A 24,532-nucleotide genomic window follows, 5' to 3' on the forward strand; every position below is an offset into this window, starting at 1 on the left:
ATTGCCTGATAGGTACGTGAATGATGAATATAGTAAATGCACAGTGTTTTATCCCAGGATATTATATTCCACAGTGAGAAACATTTTCAAGAGACTGAAAGCCCTCTTTATATTTTTACTTACTTCTACTTTTGTTAATGGTATAGGTAAGGAAATTGGCTTTGGGTATTATGATCATTTGATATGATTTCAAAGTACTGAATTATACAAATGCTGTTGTACTGAAATGCCATGACTATAAACTTACGTCTTTCGTATATAAGAGATTGTTGTGATTTTTAAGGTACGGAATAATATGGCATTCTATACTAACGGTCATTTTTAGAAATGTATTGTTAGCACTGAATTATGCAAATGCTGTTCCTTAAAATTCCAAATCTACTTCTTTTTGTTTCTGATAAGGGAACATATTGCAATTTCTAACATATCTTAGGAGACATTTGATAGCATTCATTCAGGGAAGAGGCTGACAGAAACACACACACACCATTGTCATGCTTCATTAAAATGTGAATTCAACAACTGTGAATGTACGTATGAATGTCTGTTTACTTTGAGTTTGACATCGTACTTAAAAAATTTTCAGTCACATGACAGCGAAGATTAGGTCAATAGGTGTGTGTACGTATACTGTGTCTTCTTGTGGCACGGCTAGTCCTTGTCACCAGGCGTCAAAGACGCAAAACATGACACCCCACTCAATCACATTATACTGACACCGGGTCAACCAGTCATGTTTCCTTGCTTTAACCTCTCAATGCTAAGCAAGGCAGCAGCAAGTACCATTCTTGAAATCTTTGGTATGACCAGACCCAAGTTTAACACAGGGGCCGCCCGACTTCGAGGCGGACGCTCTAACCATCAGGCCACCGAAGCGGTCTCACCATACAGATTGTCGGTTCTGTTAATATTTTTTTACTTTTTTCTACTTTTGTTAATGGTATAGATAAGAAAACTGGTTTCGTGCAAATAGTATCATTTGATAGAAATTCAAAGCACTGAATTATACAATCTGCATGTTATACTGAAATGCAGACTAAACAAACTTTTTTTTAACAGAAGATTATTGCCATTTTTAAGTAACGGGTATATATAGCATTCTACCAATGAGCAATTTTTATAAATTATTGCATAGTGAATTATGCTAATGCTGTTCATTAAAATTCACAAACCAAACCTACATGTACGTTGTTTTCGTTTTTGACAACTTGGGATTATACTGCGATTTTTAAGGATGAACATAACATCGTACCAGACATTTGGTAGCATTTACTCAGGGTAGCAGCTAAAGCACTATGACGTCATTCTCATAATTAATTAAAATGTTAGTTCACAACCGACTGAAGTTTGTAACGGTATCGTGATACATGTATGGCCAGTATACATAATGTGTATAGATTTGCTCAATTTTAACTTGCAGTACAATTCACCGTTGTCCCCTCTGGAGTTTATTATCTATAATATTGACATTTTTATTCATCGCTTTCTACCGTTAGCTTGTGAGAACGGTACATACGGACTGAATTGTTCGGGAAGGTGTGGATCTTGTGCTGAGGGACCAACAGTCTGTGAAACCTCATCCGGGATCTGTCCGGAAAGACCAGGCCTACCGAGATGCATGCCGGGATACTTCACAGAAAAATGCGATACAGGTTTGTGGTACACATTAAACCAAAAATGGGTGCAATTGCGCGTTGTTTTTGGCCAGTTTGTGGACACAAAGGCTGAATAACCATAGGTATTCTTGCATTCTTGAGAAATAAATAAAAAAATAAATAAATAAATAAATAAACAAATAAACAAATAAATAAATATCTTCTCTTCAGATTTTAGTGACATATCCTCACCACATCTCTTGAACAAGTCACAGTAACTGCCTCTCTCATTTTAATTCAGGATGATTGCAAGTTTCGCAAGACGTTAAATTTTTTCCCTTGTCACCCAAATTTAAATCACACTTAAGAAAACAATAAGCTCACTTGGAGAGAAGTGATTAACTACGCACAGATATGTATATTGTGAATGATGAAACCCAAGTTTATTTCAGAATGTAACGGTGGCACTTGGGGCGAGGACTGCCAAAAGTCGTGTGGTAACTGTTATAACGGGACTGCATGCAACAAGACACACGGCGAATGTCCCGTTACTGAGGGGAATCCCCGGTGTTCAGCTGGTTACGTGCCAACAAGCAAAAAGTGTGATACTCGTGAGTACTTGATATCAAAACTGGGCTCGCCACTCTATCAGTCTGATAGAGTTTTTATTTTTATTATTTTTTTAAAATTGCTGTGTTACATTAAGAGACTGGTCGCTGTAATGCCGTCACACATTAATAATTCTTATTATGACTTCGATAGTTTGTTCTACGCTGGTCTAAAATAAACATCTTGCTGAAGAAAAAGAATTGTGATTTTGTTTTGAAAAATGGAGGACCGTAGCCCCATGAAAGTGAACCGTTTTTCGCGTGAGAGGATGGATTATGGGGAGGCTACTGCTCCCGCCTATGTGGTAGTGCAGAGGCTTGTGACAGTAGAAATGGCAAGTGTCGCACAGGATGTCGTGACGGCTTGATCGGTGATGGTTGCCAATTTTTTTTGTGTGTATAAAATATTATTGCGATTTTTAGGGAACGGATAAATATAGCATTCTGCCAATGATCAATTTAACAAAATTATTGCTACCACTGAATTATGCTAATGCTGTTCATTAAAATTCACAAACCAAACCTACATGTACGTTGTTTTCGTTTTTTTTGACAAATTGGGATTATACTGCGATTTTTAAGGATGGACATGACATCGTACCAGACATTTGGTGACATTTACTCAGGGCAGCAGCGGAAGCATTCTGACGTCATTCTCATAGTTTATTAAAATGTCAATTCACAACCGAGTGAAGGTTGTAACGGTATCGTGATACATGTATGGCCAGTATACACAATGCATACAGATTTGCTCAATTTTAACTTAGAGCACAATTCAGCGTTGTCCCCTTTCGAGTTTATTATCTATAATATTGACATTTTTATTCATCGCTTTCTACCGTTAGCTTGTGAGAAAGGTACATACGGACTGAAATGTCACCGTTGTCCCCTCTGGAGTTTATTATCTATAATATTGACATTTTTATTCATCGCTTTCTACCGTTAGCTTGTGAGAAAGGTACATACGGACTGAAATGTCACCGTTGTCCCCTCTGGAGTTTATTATCTATAATATTGACATTTTTATTCATCGCTTTCTACCGTTAGCTTGTGAGAAAGGTACATACGGACTGAAATGTCACCGTTGTCCCCTCTGGAGTTTATTATCTATAATATTGACATTTTTATTCATCGCTTTCTACCGTTAGCTTGTGAGAAAGGTACATACGGACTGAAATGTCACCGTTGTCCCCTCTGGAGTTTATTATCTATAATATTGACATTTTTATTCATCGCTTTCTACCGTTAGCTTGTGAGAAAGGTACATACGGACTGAATTGTTCGGGGAGGTGTGGATCTTGTGCTGATGGACCAACAGTTTGTGAAACCTCATCCGGGATCTGTCCGGAAAGACCAGGCCTACCGAGATGCATGCCGGGATACTTCACAGAAAAATGCGATACAGGTTTGTGGTACAAAGTAAATCAATAACAGGTGCAATTGCACGTTGTTTTTGGTATTCTTGTATTCTTGAGGATCTCGTGAAAATATAAATAAATGAATGCACATCTTCTCTTCAGATTTTAGTGACATATCCTCACCACATCTCTTGAACAAGTCACAGTAACTGTCTCTCTCGTTTTAATTCAGGATGATTGCAAGTTTCGCAAGACGTTAAATTTTTTCCCTTGTCACACAAGTTTAAATCACACTTAAGAAAACAATAAGCTCACTTGGAGAGAAGTGATAAACTACGCACAGATATGTATATTGTGAATGATCAATCCAAGTTTATTTCAGAATGTAACGGTGGCACTTGGGGTGAGGACTGCCAAAAGTCGTGTGGTAACTGTTATAACGGGACTGCATGCAACAAGACACACGGCGAATGTCCCGTTACTGAGGGAAATCCCCGGTGTTCAGCTGATTACGTGCCTACAAGCAAAAAGTGTGATACTTGTGAGTACTTACTATCAAAACTGGGCTCGCCACTCTATCTGTCTGATAGAGTTTTTATTTTAAGAATTACTGTGTTACATTAAGAGACTGGTCGCTGTAATGCCGTCACAGACATTATGAATTATCATTATGAGTTTGATAGTTTGTTCTAAGCTGGTATTAAAGACATAGCTTGCTGAAGAAAAAAAAATGCGATTTTATTATGAAAAATGGAGGACCGTAGCCCCATGAAAGTGAACCGTTTTTTGTCTGTCTCGCGTGTGAGATTGGATTATGGGGAGACAACTGCTCCCGCCTGTGTAATGACAACTGTGGTGCAGGGGCTTATGACATTACGAATGTGTTAGACAGGATGTCGTTACGTTACAATTGCAGAAAATCGCTATGGAATTTTGAGATACCGAAATCTATGAAACACAAATACTGAAACAGCACTGGGATGTATTCGATGTCCAGCAGTTGAAAGCTTGTTGTAGTTGTTGATGTTATTATTATTGTCTTATAATTATTAGTTGTTATTAACGTTTTGTTGTTATTTTTTCGTCCTTTTTCGCAGCTTCATTTCGGAGCAATGATCAAAGGCTATCAATGATCGGTGCCATAGTGGGCGGTATTCTTGGCGTGCTTGTTTTTTGCGTCGTTGCTGTTGCAGCTGTCATCCTTTACAGGTAATAGAACGTAACGTATTGAATAAATAAGTGAGACGGTTTGGTATGCATTACCATAGATCCAAGTGCCTAAGCTATGTATTAAATGTTATAAATAATACGCCTTCATGAAATTGTATATATATGTACTTTACACAATTTATTCTTAAGTAGAAGCCAACCTTCATTGCAGCATTTATATTATTTATATTGCTGGATACCAAAAGTATTTTTAAGCATCTGTTCTTTAAATATCTGACGGGGAGTAACGGATAACCTTAAGTTAAAACGCGTCGGGTTTTCTAAACAAATTAAATTGCTTTAAATTTATTTTTTTAAAGCCAACACAAAACTAAGCGATAATTCTTTAAAGAACTTAATCTTGATTTGTAACTCATACGACTGTATATGCACCAGACAAGCCCTAGAATGGGCTAGGTTTACGTTCATTTTAAACTAAGATAAAACCGCAGTACGTTATTCAAGAACGTGGATGATACCCAGCTAAAAACTAATCTGCAACCAAAAAATCTAAGTTTTATCTCGCCGAGAGGTAGAATACCATGAGGACTGATTGCTTTTAAAGGGAAGGTGTGTTTTGTTGACGCTTTCGATTGAATCCGCATACATGAACGTATACCATTTGACCATTCGTATCCCTTCTACACTTTTCACACTGTACATAAAATTCCACGAACAATATTTCTTTAGAAATGGAAATACATTGGAAATAATGAACATAGCAAATGATAATATCACGGCAATTATGATCGAAAGTATTCACCACTTCAACCCTCAATCGGCTGCTGCTAAAAATCCGCTTTTACGTACAGTGTATTAACCGAAAACATACAGCTAAGTGTCAAACTTGTCTGCAGCGTTCACCAAACTGATGTCAGCCAAACTGTAAAATAGTTACCTCTGGCTATGCACGTTTTGACATGGACGACATATAGGATGTGTCTAGATGTGAGAGAAGTGCGTTTAAGCCGACATTATAGGCTTCCCCGCACTCCTAGATCGCAGGAGGCACGATCTGAGCAATCTTAGGCAAATGTAAGGGTACGTAACAGATTTCCATCAGTCAATTAATCTTCATGGATCAGATGAACCCCCGAGACCAAACGTTTGGCCATTTACACTACTCGAGCATTCTTAGTTTATCGAATCCTGGGCTGGTTTGGAACTTCTGTTCAGATCTGTTTCATTCTTGACTTTCAGAATGGAGGTGATGTGTGTACTCTTGTAACTTGGCACCGGGTCTTTTCCACTGTGCTGTGCTTAACATGCACAAAACAGGTTTCCTTTCACGAATAAGTAATTCCAGCTTCATACGAGTTGGTTAATTTAATTTAATTCTTTATTTATTTAACGAGGATTTCTAACAGCCTAATGGCTACTAAGGAGATCTCCCCAAAGCATCAGTTAACAACATAATAGCTAACAAAGTACATAGATATAAATATGGGAATACATATTTCAGATAACGGAATATAAGTTGAAATAATTGAATTATTAGTTACAATGTTGACATCGTTATTACCATTACCATGGTCATAAAACCTTTCTGTATCATTGATAAATTTATGTACATACTGAAAAACAAGTTTATTATCTTCGTAATTTAGATCTTTAGAGCCAAACAAAAGTATATTCTTGAACATTGTGGAATATAAACAGAATAATTTACAGTAGGTGAAATAATTTATAGCATGTGCTTTCTATAGGTGGCAAATTGAGAGCAAAAATAAAAAAAATAATGAAAGATATCTTCACATGTATTATTACAGTAATGGCAAGTAGTATCTTCAATAATATTATATGTTGTTCATCAATACATTGTCAGTGTAATATAAGCTATAGGGTCACAGTTGGTATGAATCTATCTGGCACATCGACATCATCAGGAATTCGACAATTGCCATTTACAATTCACTTGACTCAGGGCCTATGCTTCATTTTATATCATTAATCTCATGGCTAGTTTTACGTTGATAGATGTCCCTTATGCTTACGAATATATGACAGTGTCAATTGTACTGCAATGATCCATTCTGTATCTGTAGACCAGATTAAGGCCAACTTGGAGTCATGACAGGCTCTGTAAAATAGTTTTCACTTCCTTAAAGGGATAGAACAGGTAGGCCCTACTGGTCGACTCGGTGTTAGCAGGTTCTGATAAAGAGTCTGGCTTCCTCTCCGGTCTTACGTGGGAAAGTCGGCCAACAACCTGCGGATGGTCGTGGGTTTTCTCCGGGCTCTGCCCGATTTCCTTCCACCGTTGTATAAGTGAAATATTCTTGAATACGGCGTAAAACACCAATCAAATAAATAAATAAATAAATTATTTTTATAGTACCTGATATAAAGATGATTATTTTAAAAAAATATGTGTCTCTTTACAAGAAGACGTCGCTCGCCAACAAAGGATGCCCAATCCACCCATTCCTTATCAGTGAGAACGGGAGGTGAGGTTGATCCAGAAGTCGAGGACGACCAGAGCAATGGCGGTAAGTCAATTTTATGTATTCCATTTAAGTTCTTTACAGTTTTACTAGTGTGCAAGCTGGAACGGTGTGAGCAATATGGTGAAGTTGTAATAGTATTATTGATCACATACTTGTAATATTTGATTATGGGCGCTGTTCATGGCCGTCTAGTTGATTTGGAGAAAATGTGCCCATGAGATAGTAAATCTATGGAGTGAGGTAATTCAAAGGTCAAATTCTATATCGATACAGAACCTTCAACCTCTTATCGATAATCTTGCGATTATTGACTGGGAACGCCCTTTACGGACTACGAATAGTATACGAATGTCTGACATGACGCTCAGGTGAGCTTGGCATAGTCAGATCTTAGGTTCGGGATTAAAAATAGCAATGTTAATAGCTTCTGTGGCAAACCTGTTTTTGTATTAATTCCTACGCCGACGGGTGTTGGTAAGCGCGCTAGCACAGCGTAATGACCCAGGAGCCTCTCACCAATGCGGTCGCTGTGAGTTCAAGTCCTGCTCATTCTGGCTTTTTCTCCGGCCGTACGTGGAAAGGTCTGCCAGCAACCTGTGGATGGTCGTGGGTTTCCTCCGGGCTCTGCCCGGTTTCCTCCCACCATAATGCTGGCCGCCGTCGTATAAGTGAAACATTCTTGAGGACGGCGTAAAACATCAAATCAAATAAATAAATAAATCCTACGCCGACGGTGAATAGTTCAAGATTCTTTAAGTAGTATCAGATTATGCTGTGTTTACACGGTGCGATCGATTTTGTCGTAGAACTTGTAGAATTAGACTATTGAAATGAGTGAATTGGTGATTGCAGCTGTTATAGTGGGATCAATGGTCTTTCTTACCAGGGTACGAAACAGAACATGAGGAAGATCTTGTAAGTCAAGAGACGCCAGCGGCAACGTACGAGAATGAAGTGTCCACGTCCGTTCCGGTAGAGGAATTCTGGGAACATGTTCAAAACAAAATTGCTTCCGGCGGTTTCAAGACCGATTTCGCGGTAAGCTCTGATTGTAAAGTTGTTGAAGAAATAACTACGTCACACACCAGCACGGCGCCATGACCCAGGAGCCTCCAAGCACTGCGGTCGCAGTTCATGTTGGCTTCTTCTTCGGCCGTACGTGGGAAGGTCTGGCAAAAACCTGCAGATGGTCGTGAGTTTCCTCTGGGCTCTGCCTGGTTTCCGCTCACCATAATTCTGGCCGCCGTCGTATAAGTAAAATATTCTTGAATACGTCGTAAAACACCAGTTAAAGAAATAAATAGAAACTACGTCACAAAGCGTGGCTGAAAGCGTATGAATTTTACCATTGCATTTAGTGGAAGTCTACCATGTTGTTAATAACAAGAAAACATACACATGTACCAGTATTCATGACAACATAATATGTCTTTATCAGCGAAATTTAAAATCAGTCGTAGCATAAAAGACAGTTTGTTTGACTTACATGTGGTAAATGACCTAAACTTTCGCCCATGACCAAGTTGCACATTTTGAATGATACTGAGAGCTTTGTTTCTTCGGAAGGAAGGATGCTATCCTACTTAATCCTACTTAATTTTAGCATCAAAAGTAATATTTAATAACATTTTGTAAAATGCACTTTTTGTGCTAAATTTTTAGTCATTGGCCATACATAATGGTGTGAAATGGCTTTGTTTTAATATATGGATTACACAAATACTCAGTGTTCTTCGTCGGTTTTAATTGTCTATTTTTTTATTCAACTTGTCAGAAATTTCCAGCAGGTCTCCATGCCAAACATGAAGTGGCAGACCTACCACACAACAAACTCAAGAGTCGATATACAAATCTTGTTGCTTGTAAGTACATGGAAATTAGAATAATATAAATTTGAAAACACCGTTATAATCTTTCCAGAGCGTTTTGTTACATACGCCCCAAGTTGGATAGTGCTAGTCATTCAGTCTAAACCAATGACAAACTGTATACCGTTGCCGCGAGAGATGCCATTTCAGTGTCGTTCTAAAACAGATAATTTTTGCTCCAATGTGCTCTCATTGTTCATGAAGCCTTGGTGACAATGCGCGGTCAGCGCCGCTTGTATGTTTCTTTGGGCAGCCGTAATTACGTTCGCCGAAGACCACTTGTCTCTCATCAGTATGACACACGTAAGGGAAGGTTCGTCAGTAACTTGCCAAATGTCGGTAGATTATTCCGGGCATTCTGGTTTCTTCCACCGATTTACCTGACCCCCCATCATGTAAGTGGAAAGTCTTGAATGTGTCGTTAAGCTACAATCACAACAATCATGTAAAAAATCATTCGTCTTTTTACCAGCTTACTCAAAGAAGCATGGTTTCAATTTAATGTTCTTTTTCAGTTCCTTTTCTTCGTTTATTTTTCCAGATGACCATTCCCGTGTTGTATTGAATCTACAAGGACCCAATGACAAATCAGACTATATCAACGCCTGTTACATCAACGTGAGCTTGAGTACCAGCTTTTAAGAATTAAATGAATTATTTTTAATACCTAAATAATAGATGCTTTATTTTTGTAGTACATTCAAACCTATGGCGTGTCTGTGTCCTTATTAAAGTGCTTTGTACCGTTCTTTAAAGGAGAAGAAAATTTAAATATCAAACAAATACCAATGAAAAGAGTATGTATTTCCTCGCAGGTACATGCCGTAAAAAATTCTAATATGTACCTCAAGTTGATAAATTATAAATGAAGTCAGCGCCAAAATCCGCTGTGGGCGACTCCATTTTGCCTAGGAACTAGTCCTGAAGTCTTCTGTGTTAGGAGGAGAATTTTCGTCGGAAGCCGCCGAAGTGCAGTTCGTACATTTCCGGTAGAACTCTTCTTCCCAGAAGGTAGCGAACACTACTGTTCGTTTTCCGCTTGACGATCGGGAAACCGGAATGTTGGACGCAGGTTTCGAGTTAACACGAACAAGCCGGCAGTTTTAACGACTCTGGCTGGCTGAGAGGCAACACACCCCTAGCATAAAATACAGGAGGATAAAGACGGAGGATGCGATGGACTCAACCATTTACGCCAGCATTGCCGTTTTCAGGCTTTACGTGTATGGCACCAGATAGAAAAATCCACCAGATAGAAAATGTGCGCTTTTCAGCCCATAGTGTCATTTTTAAAAATTTTCTTCTCCTTTAACATTCTTACAGGTCAAACGTACATTTGACATTATGTTAGACGCGTCGTTAAATAGTTGTAAACAAACGTTTTTTTCTTAATAAAGCAGTCTAAATGTTTAAATGTCAAATTCGCTAATTAAAGTATCGAAGCATTAATAATATCAAGGTGTTCAAATGTATGACAAATTCTTGTTTCTTGTTTTAACCGATACCAAATTCCTCTTCAGGGATACAAAGAACCAAAAAAGTTCATCGCCTCACAAGGTAAAAGTCTCCGTTTTGGCTATTGTTCTTTTTAGAATAGTCTAGCGGACGTGTTGTAGCTTCAGACTGTAGGAAACATGAGCTATATGCTAGACACCGGCCTTACACAGAAAATTAATGCATTTGGTCGATCAGACTGTTCGTGGGACCTTGCACAATAACAGTAAACTTTCGACCAAGTTGGCATAACCGTGTTTGCGGACTCACCAATATAATGCTTATATGCTGTATGGCACACGTGGGAAAGTTTGTTGGTCATTTGCCAAAGACTCTCAGGTTTCCTTCACTCATAAAAAATCTGGGTGAAGGTACTATATAATATGATCTCATTTCCACTTAGGTAATGAAGAACTGCATCACCATATGCTGGGAAAAACAAACGTAGTCTAAAATTTGGTTTCATCAAAGAGGTTGTATCGTTTTTCTGGACGCAAATATATGCTCTGTTCACTTATATTCACAGGACCAACTGATCTTATTATATACGACTTCATGCGCATGCTCTGGGAACAGGATGTTGGGAAGGTTGTCATGGTGACAAACTTGTCCGAAAGCACTAAGGTCAGTCTGGAAACACTCTTTAAATTATAAAACATGTATGTAGCCCTATTCAGAAAATCGACGTTCATTCAACCTGCTGGCATTACGTGTGTCAATTATCACGTCAAGCAGTATTTAACTGGGAAATAAAAAATGGCGACTTTTTTATTTACAACAATTCTTAAAATCCTACGAACTTTGGGGCAAAATTTTGTCTACTACCTCAGGTATAGTGTGGATCCGTTAAGATTAAAGACATTTTTAATTGTTTAATGAATTTGCATATTGTATTAGCTGCACTGATGAAGCGCAGTATTGTATATGGCGCTTTACTGTAGTTATTGTAACTATTCATTTACGTTATAGAAAAAGTGTAACCAATATTGGCCCAATGAGGGGTCCACTTTGTTTGATACCATTGGAGTTACCCTTCTTGATGAGGAGTTTTATGCGAACTACACGATTAGAACACTAGAGCTGAATAACACCAAGGTAAGTCTGTTCTCGTCGACACGATCTTAACTTACAATGCTGACATTTCGTCAACTTGCTAATTACCCATTTTACTGTGATATCGCATAGATTAAAAATATGCAAAATTTGATCACTTCGATTTTATTGAAATTGATTCTCAACTCTTAAGCACAGTAGTATCACTAATTGAAAAAGAGGATAAAAATGCAGTCTTTGTCTTATCTGGAGAAAAATAAATGTGAATTAGATAAATCTTTGGTTTCTGAAATGATTTCCCTTACCATTGTTCTTTCTTCTCACTATTCATCTGATCTTAATCTTTTCTTAGGAGAAGAACAAGACAAGGATTCTCAAACAGTTTCACTTCAAGGCTTGGCCAGATCACGGCGTTCCGGCAGACGCCACCGAGCTTCTCGACTTCCGGGATAAGGTTCTGAAGTACGGGTCGAATTTAGCTGGACCAATTGTCGTTCACTGCAGGTATGAAGTAGACTTTGTTCGGACAAAGTCAAGCCTTAGTGGACAGTTAATAAAACCAGAAACCAACAACATTGTTTAGAAAAAAAATTGTTTGAGAAAAACATTAAAAAAAATATGAACAATAACAAGGACTGTCTTTGCTTTCTTAAATCAAACCATGTATGCCAAGTAGTAGGTTTGCCTTGAACGAATCCGGATTGTGACTTACCGTTATATCTTCAATTTGTGTCGGAGAAGGTGCCGCAAACTACATAGTTTCAACAAATAATACACGGATATGACCAATCTCGATTCCACCTCGACTAATTATATCACATTACTTTTTGAACATGACAGTATGAAGTTTACTTGTTTGTCTTGGAACAGTGCTGGGATTGGACGCACCGGGACGTTCATAGCTCTGGACTACCTGATAAACCAGGCTAAGGAGGAAGGCGTGGTGGATGCACCGGCCTGTGTGATGACTCTGAGACAGCAGCGGGTCAACATGGTGCAGACAAAGGTACAGTGACCCTAAAATCACACGATTAACCCGGTTTAGACAAATAAACTCCCCGAGGCCAGAATTTATTGACTATATAAATAAAAATCGGATGAAAGAGCCTGAAATCTTATGTGCAAATAAGGTCTTTAAGTAATATTATTTTTTTTTTCGATTTTTATTCCAGGAGAAAAGGGCTTATGAAAATATTTTTGTATGGTGGATATTTGGGACGACAATTTGGTATATATCGTCTTTGCTTTGATAATAATATTCTAATTAAGGATGTGATGCATGTCTAATAAATTTAATTCAATGTTAATTTGTTTTTTTTACATTCGAACACATGCCTTTAATCTCAATAAAGATAATATTTATGAGACACTTAAAAAATATAAATATGGTCAAAATCTAGATTGAACACATTTGTTTGCTGAAAGACCAAATTCTGGCGCAAATATATTTATTAAACATTTATGCTGCATCCCGATTGATAACATAATTAAACAAAAGACAGTTATATACTAAGAGGTGGCCCCATATTCCCACCATACAAAAAATTATTTTCAAATGTCTTTTTTATTGAAGATCACATTTACAACTACCTTTTCGCACTCTTTCATCTGAGCTTTATGTAATTTTAATGTTTTCTCCACCTTTAAGTTGCGTGTTACCAACGGAATTTACTGAGAACCCCTTACCTAATAATAATTCGGTCTAGACTAATACATGCAAGTAAGGTTACCCTTCTTTCATTTAACAGCAGTTGTGGCAGTATGGTGTAACAATTCGTTACTATCTCTTCACCTCATTATCGGTAATTGTCCAAACTACAATAAAACATTAAATTCACATAATTTATTAACATGTAAATTAACAACAATATATGACTATTTCATATCGTGGCGGGTGAAGACCGACAGGAACGGCTAAACCATCTGTGCCGATATTTCTGTTGTGTGATTTGATATTATCGATTGTCAGCATGTTTAAACATTGCTGTATTGCTCACCAGGAGCAGTACGCGTTTCTACTCGAGGCTCTGGCAGAAGCCCTGAAACTGAGCGACAGCTCTGTTCCCTCCGTGGACTTTGCAGCCGTGTACTCTGACCTTTGCACCGTTGACCCCGATTCTGGGCAATCCAAGATGGCCAAACAGTTTGAGGTTTTAATTCCTTCTAAAAACATTCCTTACAAAATACATGCAAACTCTTTTATAATAGAAATAAATATTTTTTATTATTGCTTTAATTTAATCTTTGTAGTTCTACTGATACACTGTTAAAATTGGATGGTGCAAGTTTACAGCAATAACTACTGGCTGTTTTGTACTTAACACTTTAAGTATAAAAAATGTTAGCTGTAAATGTCTAGATGATATTAACAATAATAATAATAAAATTATTGATGCCTCCTCATCTTGTAGTTGGTATTTTTATAGGTGAGAATCTGTGACAAAATTGAGTTTTACTGACATTCGGTTTTCACGGGTTAAAGAAAATAGAAAATTAAGACATAATGTTCCTGAGGTGGGTCTCTAACGACAGTTTTACAGTCCATAAAGTAGACGAAGTTCAGAACCATTCCGCTTGCTGTTTTAGGTCCTCCAGGAACTCTCTCAGCCCGCGGATAAGATGAAAATGGAGTCAGCCAGACATCCGGACAACATTTCCAAGAACAGATACAATTGGTTTTTAGCTGGTAAGCCAATTAATTACAATCTTAAATCATACCGCGGAATAAATGCCTTAGATCGCACTATAATCGTGACTCTGTAATGCATGTGTAAATCCTAACCCCATGACCTGAACTATCTGGCAAATGGGATGAGCAGCCCAGTTATTAACTAATAGCACCCAAAAAGGTGGCTATCAAAGAAATGTTCTTTCCTGTATTCATTGTACGTAGTCACTGGATTAAAATATTATCTCCAGTTCGAGGTCCATTCCGTTGACTCTTCCGTGAAAGGCTGTAAACAACGTATTGTGCCTACAACAATGTACAAATATAATCGTTAGAACCTACATGAGAGGCCTGCGTGCAAGAAGCGAAACACTACGCGCCGTCTAATTAAACTGTTGCGCCTAATCAGCGCTTGTTCGGGAACGAGAACTTTCATGCATAATGATACGATGCTGTGTCACCCCTGCTTGGCTGTGATAATTCAATGAATCTTGTGTTTCAGCGGATAATAGCAGGCCATATCTGTCAACGCCGGTGTCTGGCTGTAACGATTACATTAATGCTGTATTCCTTCCGGTAAGTTCTTTTGTTCAGGAAGCCGTTCTTTCCCAGTGGCTTCAGGCATGACGTCGCGAATTCGTTCAGGCAATATCGACAATATAATCGTCCTACCAGAGTGTAAACGACGTGACTTTATATAACACTAAAGCCTTTTTGGTGAATCCTATTCAGCAAATGTCTCAGCAGCGATACCTGGCGACACGAGCAGGGATAGCATGCCAAAGCCTCGCGGCACTTTACTAATTTATTTGTAGGAGCCGCCGTGCCGAAGTTCCTAGCCGCCTAGCTCACGAGCCTCCCACCATTGCGATCTGTGTGAGCTTAAATCCTTTCTCTGGTTTGTTTGTTCACAAGAGACATTGCATTCTGATGATGTTCGAAAACGGTTCTGTGGTTTAGCACCTAGTTAATCTTTGTCGTTTTATCTTTATAAGGGGTATAAAAGAAAAAAGGGCTTTATCATCACTCAAACACCTCTTCCGAACACTGTGGTGGACTTTTGGCGCCTGGTCTACGACCATGGTGTCAGTACCGTCATCATGTTAGACCGTGTGAATACCGGGAATAAGGTGAGTAGATTGATGTGTAACACTGGGCATGTATTCGGGATATGTCTTTCAATCGTTAGGACACATGGGGCGCGGGTTCAAACCCGGTCGTGGACAAAGTTTTTTTTTTAGATTGTCCCTCTCTGACTGCTTGTGGCCTTTAGCTAAAACAAGCGGACGCCGAAGCCGACGCCTGTGTGGCTGTTTGCGTGGTCTAACGTTTGTACACTTGTCTTCCACCAGTATGGCGTCTATATCTGTACGTCACATGTGATAAAGTTTGTTAGTAACTTGTCAAAGGCCAGTGCTTAACATCGAGCATCCCTGCTTTCCTCGACCCATAAAACTGACCATCTTGGTATAAATGAAAAAATTCTTGAGAATGGCATAGAAATAAATAAATAAATAAATAAATATTCCGTGTGTCTGAATGCGTGGAATTAGGTAGGTAGACACTCACAATGGCAATCTGTGCTAAACCTAACTGTTTTTCTGGTAACACAAGCAGTTAGAAGTTCAACCTAGTGTTGTGAAGGATACCTGATAAGTATTGGTCATCCTTTTCTATCATATTAGTCCATAATGAATTCCCTAAAATTCACCTTGTCATTGGATATAATTCTTATACTCGCTGTATGTCTCGCAGAGATCAAGTAGTTTTATCAATGTGCCGTATTCGGCATTCTCGCTTGACACACAATTAAATTCTTGATGGGAGCAGTTCTCTTGAGCATGTTGGATGTGATGCTCTATACGGCATCAAACATATCCGTGATGACTGCGCAGACTTAGCTCATGGTCGGGAAAAGCTCTACACAGTATACTCTACGTTTGATATATTTGACAGCATTGCTGGCGATGTTGTCATTAATTATTTAAAACCATAAGCCTATATCATAAAATGTAGTCCTTTATTATATATGTACAGACAAATGATATACATACAAACGATTTTCTACGTTAAATGTTATAAGAACGTTATGGTTTTCGAGTTTTATCTAAAGTGTGGTTATTTTTTCAGATAATTTTAAACATATTCGTCTGTTTTGGTTTATATTTGATGTTCTCATTCTATCCAAAAGCATTCAATGGCTCCTGTTTTAAACTTGTTCTCGCCAAAAATTTGTGGCTGAAAAATTGCCGGTGGGACGTTAAAAGATAATCATTCATTCATTCATTCATTCTATCATATTAAAACAAAACCTTCGGACAGCTCATGCTGGCTTCCTCTGCGGCCGTACGTGGAAAGGTCTTTCAGCAACCTGTGGATGGTCGTGGGTTTCCCCCGGGCTCTGCCCGGTTTCCACCCCCCATAATGATAGCCGCAGTCGTATAAGTGAAATATTCTTAAGTAGGACGTAAAACACCAGTCAAATAAATAAATAAAACCTTTGGAAGCAAATCTTGCGATTATAAATGTGAGCTTTTCCCCTTTATTTGACAACTGGTCTAAGATTGTCGGATATCACCGTTAAGTCTTGCTGAAACACCATGTACGACGTTCATCACTTGTTCATTACTTGTAATTCAAACCCTTCAATTTTATCAAAAAACCAAAGACAGAATCAACTGGGGTAGAGATTAAAGTTGACAACAGCTGTTGTGAAAGTGTACATTTTTGCTGAGAGAAAAATGTAAATTCTTGTCAGCCAATAAAAGCATGCTTTTCTTGCTAACTATATACATTTCGATGCAACCTTCGGATGGTCGTCAGTTTCCCGCCTCCATAATGCTGGCCGCCGTCGTATAAGTGAAATATTCATGAGTACGGCGTAAAACACCAATTAAATAAATAAATAAAATGTACAAATCTAGTCTGTGCCCTTTTTTACTTCTCCTTACGGAAAATAGTGTGTTTTTGGAGTAAATAAATGGTATTAGAACTTTCTGATACGGGCAGAGATTGCCCAATTCCGGCTGCCCACACAGAAATTTTAATTTTTGCTGAATGCAGTGTTCTCGGGATCATAACAATAATATCAGTGAAAATAAGCACTCACACAGCCGTTGAGACGGTCTGAAATGTTCGCTAGAGATCTCATGCCATCCCCTGATATAATATAGCATCAACACTGATGTTTCAGCGCGAGTTCAAATTTGAAGTCACTCAGTATAATAAAATCAAAGGAAACGATATGGATATCAAACACATGATTTTATGAAATTTGTTTTCTGGGAGACAGAGTGTAGGGATCTATTGGACAGATGAAGACGCAGTCTTTGGCCCGTTTAAAGTGGAGGTCACAGATGTGGAAAAGGCAGATGGATTTTCCTCTTGGACTTACCGGCTGACCCATAAAGACAAGGTAAAGTAGCTGTAAGGCCGAGGTAGTTAGCGTGCTAGCGCGGTATTATGACCTAGGAGCCTTTCACCAGTGCGGTCTGTGAGTTCAAGTCCAGCTGATGCTGTCTACGTCTCCGGTCGTATGTAGGAAGGTCTTTCAGCAACCTGCGGATGGTCGTGGGTTCAGCCCTGTTTCCACCATAATGCTGGCCGCCGTCGTATAAGTGAAATGTTCTTGAGCGCGGCGTAAAACGCCAATCAAATAAATAAATAAATGTATCCTTAGGTGTGCCAAATGGAAACATTTAGTCGTTACGATCATATGCAGGATGGAAAATACTTTCAATGTTGAAATAACTGGAGGATGGATCATGAAGGGGACACAACTTCTGTTAGTTCAAGCATAGTTGTGCGTTGAGATAATGCTTTATGTAATTTTTGTTTTGCGGATAATGATTATGAAGAAGTGTATGTATTAAGACACATTAAATTAGAAATGCAGTGATTTTCAGTGATCTAAAACCCTCTAAATATCATTAATCAATACCCTCAATTCATGTTCAATCCGATGCATTTGGTTAATTGTTAATATTCGTTTAATATTTCCAGAAAGCGGCTCAGCCTGTCAATCATTTCCGCTGTTCATTTTGGTCGAATAAACCAACATTGACGACTATTCCAGCGCTATTGGCTGTACTGCAAAGCGCTGAAATCTGGCAAGGCAAGACTGGTGGCGGACCTGTTTTAGTTCATTGCAGGTTAGTTTAACATTCGAAAGATTTACTGGAAAATAAAACAATTACCGTGTGTCTAGTTTTCTTGGAGAACGAGAATGTTTATTTGTTTAATCATCTGTTTGAAATATTTACGTGTTTCACTGAAGAATTTAATATTCCACTTTTCCAATATGGTGATCAGGTTTGTGGGTGGATAGAGCTTCACAATTACAACTTAGTAGTAATGGTCAATCTTTCCGATGCCTGATCGCTGCACGTGACGAGCCTGTTCGCCAGGGGCTTGTAGTCTACAAATAGAAACCTTTTACACAGAAACAGGGCCGAAAATGACCGAATGTGGGTACATGACGGAAACAAAAGCAGAGCGATGACAGTACATTTATTCAAATAAAGCCATAGCCTGGAGAAAATGTACAACGACTTATTCCCCAAATCGATTTTTTGACTGAAGTCAAATATTGAAACCGGGATACACGACATATTTTGTGCCAGCAGGAGTTCAAATTTTGCAACATTTGTTTTGACGTAAGACGTATTAAGTGTATAGAAATTTGACTCAGTGGCCTAAAATTATGGATTTGAATCACATTTTAAATTTTGACTTAAGTCAGAAATGATTTGTGAAATCTGTGTCATTGGGCTTAATTCTACAAAGCGATCGTAGACTAAGTTTATTGTAACTATAATGACGGCAGATGTTAAAGACGTGTTCCCACTGTATACGTAACAGTCACTTTGTGTTATTCCAAACGCTGCTGCTGCATTAAAGTCTATCTGAATAACAGGACTTGCTTTCTTATGCATTTATTTCCAAATCGTTTGTATTAAAAACTCCAAAATAATCTCCATCATCTTTTTGATAATATCATCCCTGTTGTTTTCCAATTGTTGACATGTTGTTAGTTCCAGTTCTATTAACTTAACACATGCCAAGAGGATTAAACCGTAAAAGAAGCTCATGAAATGTCTCTGTGATTTAAACGGAAATCTATCTCTTTATCCAGGGATGGCGTGGACAACGAGTGGGTTGTTCTGCGTGGCTTGGTCTGTGCTAGAGAGACTGAAGGTTGACCACAATGTCAATATCTTGCAGACTATCAAACAGATGAGGAACAACAGACCGGAGATTATTACAGATCTGGTACGAAAAACCTGTAACGGAGAGACATGACGTTGAAACTACCCCTTTAAAAAACTGTGGTTTATATACCACATATATATGTGGTTTAAGCTGAAATTATTTTATTTACACCCCGTCCGTTGATCGTCTCAAAACGTTTTCTTTTTCAGATTTTCGTTCATAACTGTTCCCTGTATCACACTGAAACTTGGTGGACGGCTTTAAGATTACAACTTACAAAACATGTTTGAGTTTGAGCCCATTTCATATTTTTTCGGCGAAGTTATCGCCGTTTTCGACTTTCGACATTTTTCCGATTATTTGTTTCAGAACGAAGTTTGTCATACCCATTTGAAATGTGACATATGACTTCACCGAGAAAAGTTACCGATCCAGATGAAATTTCGATCTGTTTTGTCCATTTCATTGAAATTATATGACCCATTTGTCCTGTTTTAGACTTAAGACCGTTTTGGGGACTCTTAATTAAAACTGTTCTTCGGTACTGAATTGAAACTTGGTACTGTCGGTCTTTTTATGATCATCGACCTATGATTTTTGATTTTGACATTTTTCTGGACTTGATTTTACACGATGGACTGGCAGTGCTACACATGTAGTTTCAATATAGCTATTAATGTGACAGTTCAGACCAGTAGGATAGATGCATTTCGATAGGAGTACTTCCAGATTGTGAATAATTCTATAATCAAAACAGGAAAGTTTCGAGAACGAACTCTTTTGTCGCCAAAGGCAAAATGTCCTACTATATCACGTGATCTCTTAAAAGCCACTATTTTTGATCATATTTACTATAACATGGGTATCTGAAAACGGTTCAAATGAATATATAGTATTTTATTATGGACATATCATCATTCTTGCATGTGGGACTACAAAACTTAATGACTTAAAAACTAGAAACAATTGTGTTTCGAAAGATTTTCAGTTTTTTAAATATTTTTTTGTGATATTTCAGGACCAGCTGAACTTCATCTACCAAGTGGTACTTAGCTATCTGGACAAATTCCAAACCTATGCTAACTTCAGCTGAACGGAGGAAGATCTTATATGGCAATATAACATCAAGACAAGCAAGTTCTCTTGATATCCAGTTAGTATTCTTTATCTCTCAGTTTCTGCACAAACATTCTCTGAGATACAACTTGCTTACTCTTTCCATTATGTTCAAGTGAAAGTGTCAGTAGGGCACACGAGGTTATTTAATAAAATTAAGTGTAATTATATCATAGTTTTATTGCACCGAGCATGGTGTGTTGCAATTCTGTATATATTTATAACTTTTAGCATTATTGAAAGGATTATAATTATAAAACTGAAAGCTTGTTTTTCTTAATTCGCTTATATTGTTATAATTGCACGGCTTTTGGGTCAGAATAATTAGACAAAAGTATATTGTAGTTCATGTTAACTATGTCGTTAATAATGTGAAGGTGCTGTTTTCTTTTCTTCGCCATTTTCATTATGTTGTGTTACTCAAGTAAAGGTGTGGCTTTCGGTCATGTTAGTCGTATCATCATTGACGTCAGTGTTTGGGTATTAGGTCGTGTTAATTATGGTTTTATGTATGTAAAGTTATGGGTTGTTTCGCCATGTTAAATGTCCTATCACTGATGTAAAGATAAGTTATTGGCACATATTAAGTATTCTGTTATTGATATAAAACTGACGTATATGCCACGTTGTCTTTATGCTACAGGTCAAATATATTTCATATTAACATTTCAAATGCCGGTGTTTTCCCAAGAAATATGTGTGTTCATTCTGTTTTTCACATTGTGATATAATTTTGATGCATGCACCTACATTTTTACAGAAAACAAGCAAAATAAACTTTCACGAATAAAATTCATGTACATGTTGCCTGCTGTAGGTATTTTTTTCGTTAATTTTTGTCATATCTTTTGATTAATGCACAATTTCGATACACATACACTGGGTATAAATTTATGTCGGTTTTACTTATTACAAACTAACTCAGTAATGTTCTCTGTTTTACTTTCAGATAAATTAACATAGATGCTTATAAACAGACACTATTTTTTTTTATTATTGTTATCATCAGCATTACTGCCTGACATGAATGCCATGCCGTAACCACCATATATCCCCATACCCGTATATCCCTTCTAGAAACACAGTGCACGTGATTTTGAAAAATTTAAATACAGCCTTTACTGTCATGACTACCTTCATGAGGCCAATACGAGTTTCAACACGACCAACACGGCTCGGTCGACGCAGCCTCGCTCAGGAGATCTGTATCACCAGGACGCACTGATTTATTAATTAATTTATTAATTTGGTTAAGAGCTGTACATCTACATGAGCGTCGTCTACAGCTTTAGTTTTGTCACCAAGGCCCCAAAAGCAGTGGGGGTGTTTTATTTATTTATTTATTTGATTGGTGTTTTACGCCGTACTCAAGAATATTTCACTTATACGACGGCGGCCAGCATTATGGTGGGTGGAAACCGGGCACAGCCCGGGGGAAACCCCCGACCATCTGCAGGTTGCTCACAGACCTTCCACTTACGGCAGGAGAGGAAGCCAGCATGAGCTGGACTTGAACTCACAGTGACCGCATTGGTGAGAGACTGCTGGGTCATTACGCTGCGCTGGCGCGCTAACCATCTGTGGTTAAATTTAACAGAAAGGCTGTTGTCTGAATGATACTACAATTATTCTGCTACTGAAACAGAATATTGTATTAAATATAACACATAAAGATTCTATTAGACTAACAGGATATTGTGTTGAATATGACTTCTATGTTTTCTAGCATCACTCAGACAACAGACTTCCTGTTAAAATTAACAGATTAATTTTTTTAGTGTTTTTGGCAAATTAATTAGTCAATTAATAATAGGCCTACATGTAGCCTATGAATGTACAGCCTATACGCCCTTTGCTTACGCTGTGTACCACGTAGTTCAAGATGTACATTCTATTCGGGTGTGATTCGACCAGGTACTCCTCTGGTACAAGCAGGGTGAGAGCAGAAATATATGCTCTTCTCAGGTTTGGCTAAGCCACTGGCTCGGTTAACATTTAAAGGGCACTGTGTGTGTATAGATGTTCCCAGGAACAGAATGATGTACGATCACATGACAAATACCAACCTCACCACCGAAGTCAGCGGGTGTGAGATAGGCATCTGACATCAGCTGAGAGAAAAACCAGACAGCTATAAAAAAAAAAAAAACATATGCTGCATACATGTCGTGTATGCAGAGTTGCAGATGTATATGTATAAATTATTTGGTTAAACGGGTTTGTTATTATTTTGTTTAATAAGATGTGAGGCTTTGAACATGTCACTCCTTGTCGATAGCGCAATGTGAGATAATAAAGCTAATGACGAAAATATATGAACCAATCCAGCTTTTACTAAGGCTGGACTGGTTCTTATATTTTTGTCATTAGCTTTTACTAAAGCCGGACTAGTTCATATACTTTCGTCATTAGCTTTATTATCTCACATTGCGTTATCGACAGGGAGTGACATTTAAAATGCCGGTTTAAAACCACAATCGTGAATTTCTTGTATTCTTGCCGCGTAATACAGAGAATGAGGAAACAGACTTTATGTATTTAGCTATATTATTTATATTTTATGAATATAACAAATACTTTAGCGATATGGCAATAAACAGTACATGTGTATGAATGTGGAAGCCTAGGATTACGAAACTCTGATGCTGAAATCAGAGCTAGTCTTAAATTGTTCCTATTTTTATTCCCGAACTTGGACTTTTGTAACAAAATTAAAACTTAGTGATGTAGTTCAAGTCTAAAATAACTCTTACTGTAAATCACCCGCCTCTCGGGCCTCTAAAGCATTTTTTGAGTGGAATTTATGCAAACAATTGTCATGAAAATGACGCTAAAATCATTTGTTTATGTCACTAAAGATGCAAGCTTCCTAAGTGGTTTCCTCTAAACCCCATAGTTCTCTCTGGATGTTTCAAAATACTGGTGGCAGAAGTGTTTGAAAAGGTTGAATAATTATGATAATAAAATATAAATATATTCACATTAAATAAGTCACAATATTAATACACTTCTGTTTTGAGGCTAAGGCTATAATTCTGACAAGTTTCGGACAACGTCCTAAACCTGCGGGCTGATTCCACAAAACTAGAATCAAGTAAAACTTTTAAATGTGATGTAAACGCTTATCTTTCTACCATACATGAATTAAAATTGAAAACACTATATAACATCTGGGGCAATGATAAACTCCATGCGTATTGTAAAGAGATTTTAAGTTTACACTTAAGTCAAAAATAGCTTTGTGAAATCGACCTCAGGGTTAAAAAAAAGCGCAATGTAAGTTTGCTTGATATTCAGCCAAGAACAGCTTAAAACCTCTGAAGGCGGGAGTAACAGCACGCTACCAAATTTATTTATTTATTTATTTATACGACAGGTGTTGAATATTCGAACAACTTTTTTTTACGACAGCGGGCAACATTATGGTGGAAGGAAACACTCTACTCACAGGTCATGCTAAAGAACATATACAGCATCCGTCATGGACTATAAAAACAGTCTGCAACTTCACCCGAAGTGTAAGAGTGTATATGCGAGCATTAAAAAGCCTGGGACCTAAGTGTGCTCCTTGTAACAGTGCTCATCTATCCTGCATATCGTGTGGTGAGTTCAGGCACCTCGTAACTCCCACGTTGTGGGTTATATGTCAAGTAGACCACGAGTGAAATAAACCCAACAATAAAATATACAGCTTGTATATCTGGTCATGAAGGGTTCGCACATATCGGCAACCTATGTGAAATGTATATCCCTGAGAGTGATACCACCGAATTTACCTTCCCGAGGTATAAGATTAAAGGCATAAAAAGCCTGATATCTATTTACACAAACATGGTTATGGATCCAACAATGAACTAGGAGTATTAAAGACGCTGTATTAAAGACACGAGATTTTTGCCAAATTA

General features: G+C 37.9%; 1 protein-coding gene and 2 long non-coding RNA genes across 3 annotated transcripts; all 3 read left to right on the plus strand.

Moving 5' to 3' along the window:
* The first annotated feature begins 1,509 nt into the window (after nt 1-1,509).
* On the plus strand, nt 1,510-3,563 carry LOC135471158 (uncharacterized). Its single transcript, XR_010444417.1, has 3 exons — nt 1,510-1,652; nt 2,048-2,206; nt 3,453-3,563. It is a non-coding gene; the product is annotated as an uncharacterized LOC135471158 (long non-coding RNA).
* Nucleotides 3,564-4,668: 1,105 nt separating this feature from the next.
* LOC135470774 (receptor-type tyrosine-protein phosphatase mu-like) lies at nt 4,669-14,927 on the plus strand. The gene is made up of 13 exons (XM_064749815.1): nt 4,669-4,770; nt 7,156-7,259; nt 8,104-8,255; nt 8,992-9,079; nt 9,627-9,703; nt 10,606-10,642; nt 11,106-11,203; nt 11,549-11,674; nt 11,985-12,136; nt 12,503-12,638; nt 13,633-13,782; nt 14,219-14,318; nt 14,803-14,927. The coding sequence occupies exons 1-13, from the start codon at nt 4,691-4,693 to the stop codon at nt 14,925-14,927; spliced, it is 1,425 nt and encodes a 474-aa protein (XP_064605885.1). The 5' UTR covers nt 4,669-4,690.
* A 373-nt stretch (nt 14,928-15,300) lies between these two features.
* LOC135471967 (uncharacterized) lies at nt 15,301-18,446 on the plus strand. Its single transcript, XR_010444488.1, has 3 exons — nt 15,301-15,430; nt 17,593-17,715; nt 18,303-18,446. It is a non-coding gene; the product is annotated as an uncharacterized LOC135471967 (long non-coding RNA).
* Nucleotides 18,447-24,532: the final 6,086 nt, after the last annotated feature.

This window comes from Liolophura sinensis, chromosome 7 (assembly GCF_032854445.1).
Source record: "Liolophura sinensis isolate JHLJ2023 chromosome 7, CUHK_Ljap_v2, whole genome shotgun sequence".
NCBI classification, from domain to species: Eukaryota; Metazoa; Mollusca; class Polyplacophora; order Chitonida; family Chitonidae; genus Liolophura; species Liolophura sinensis.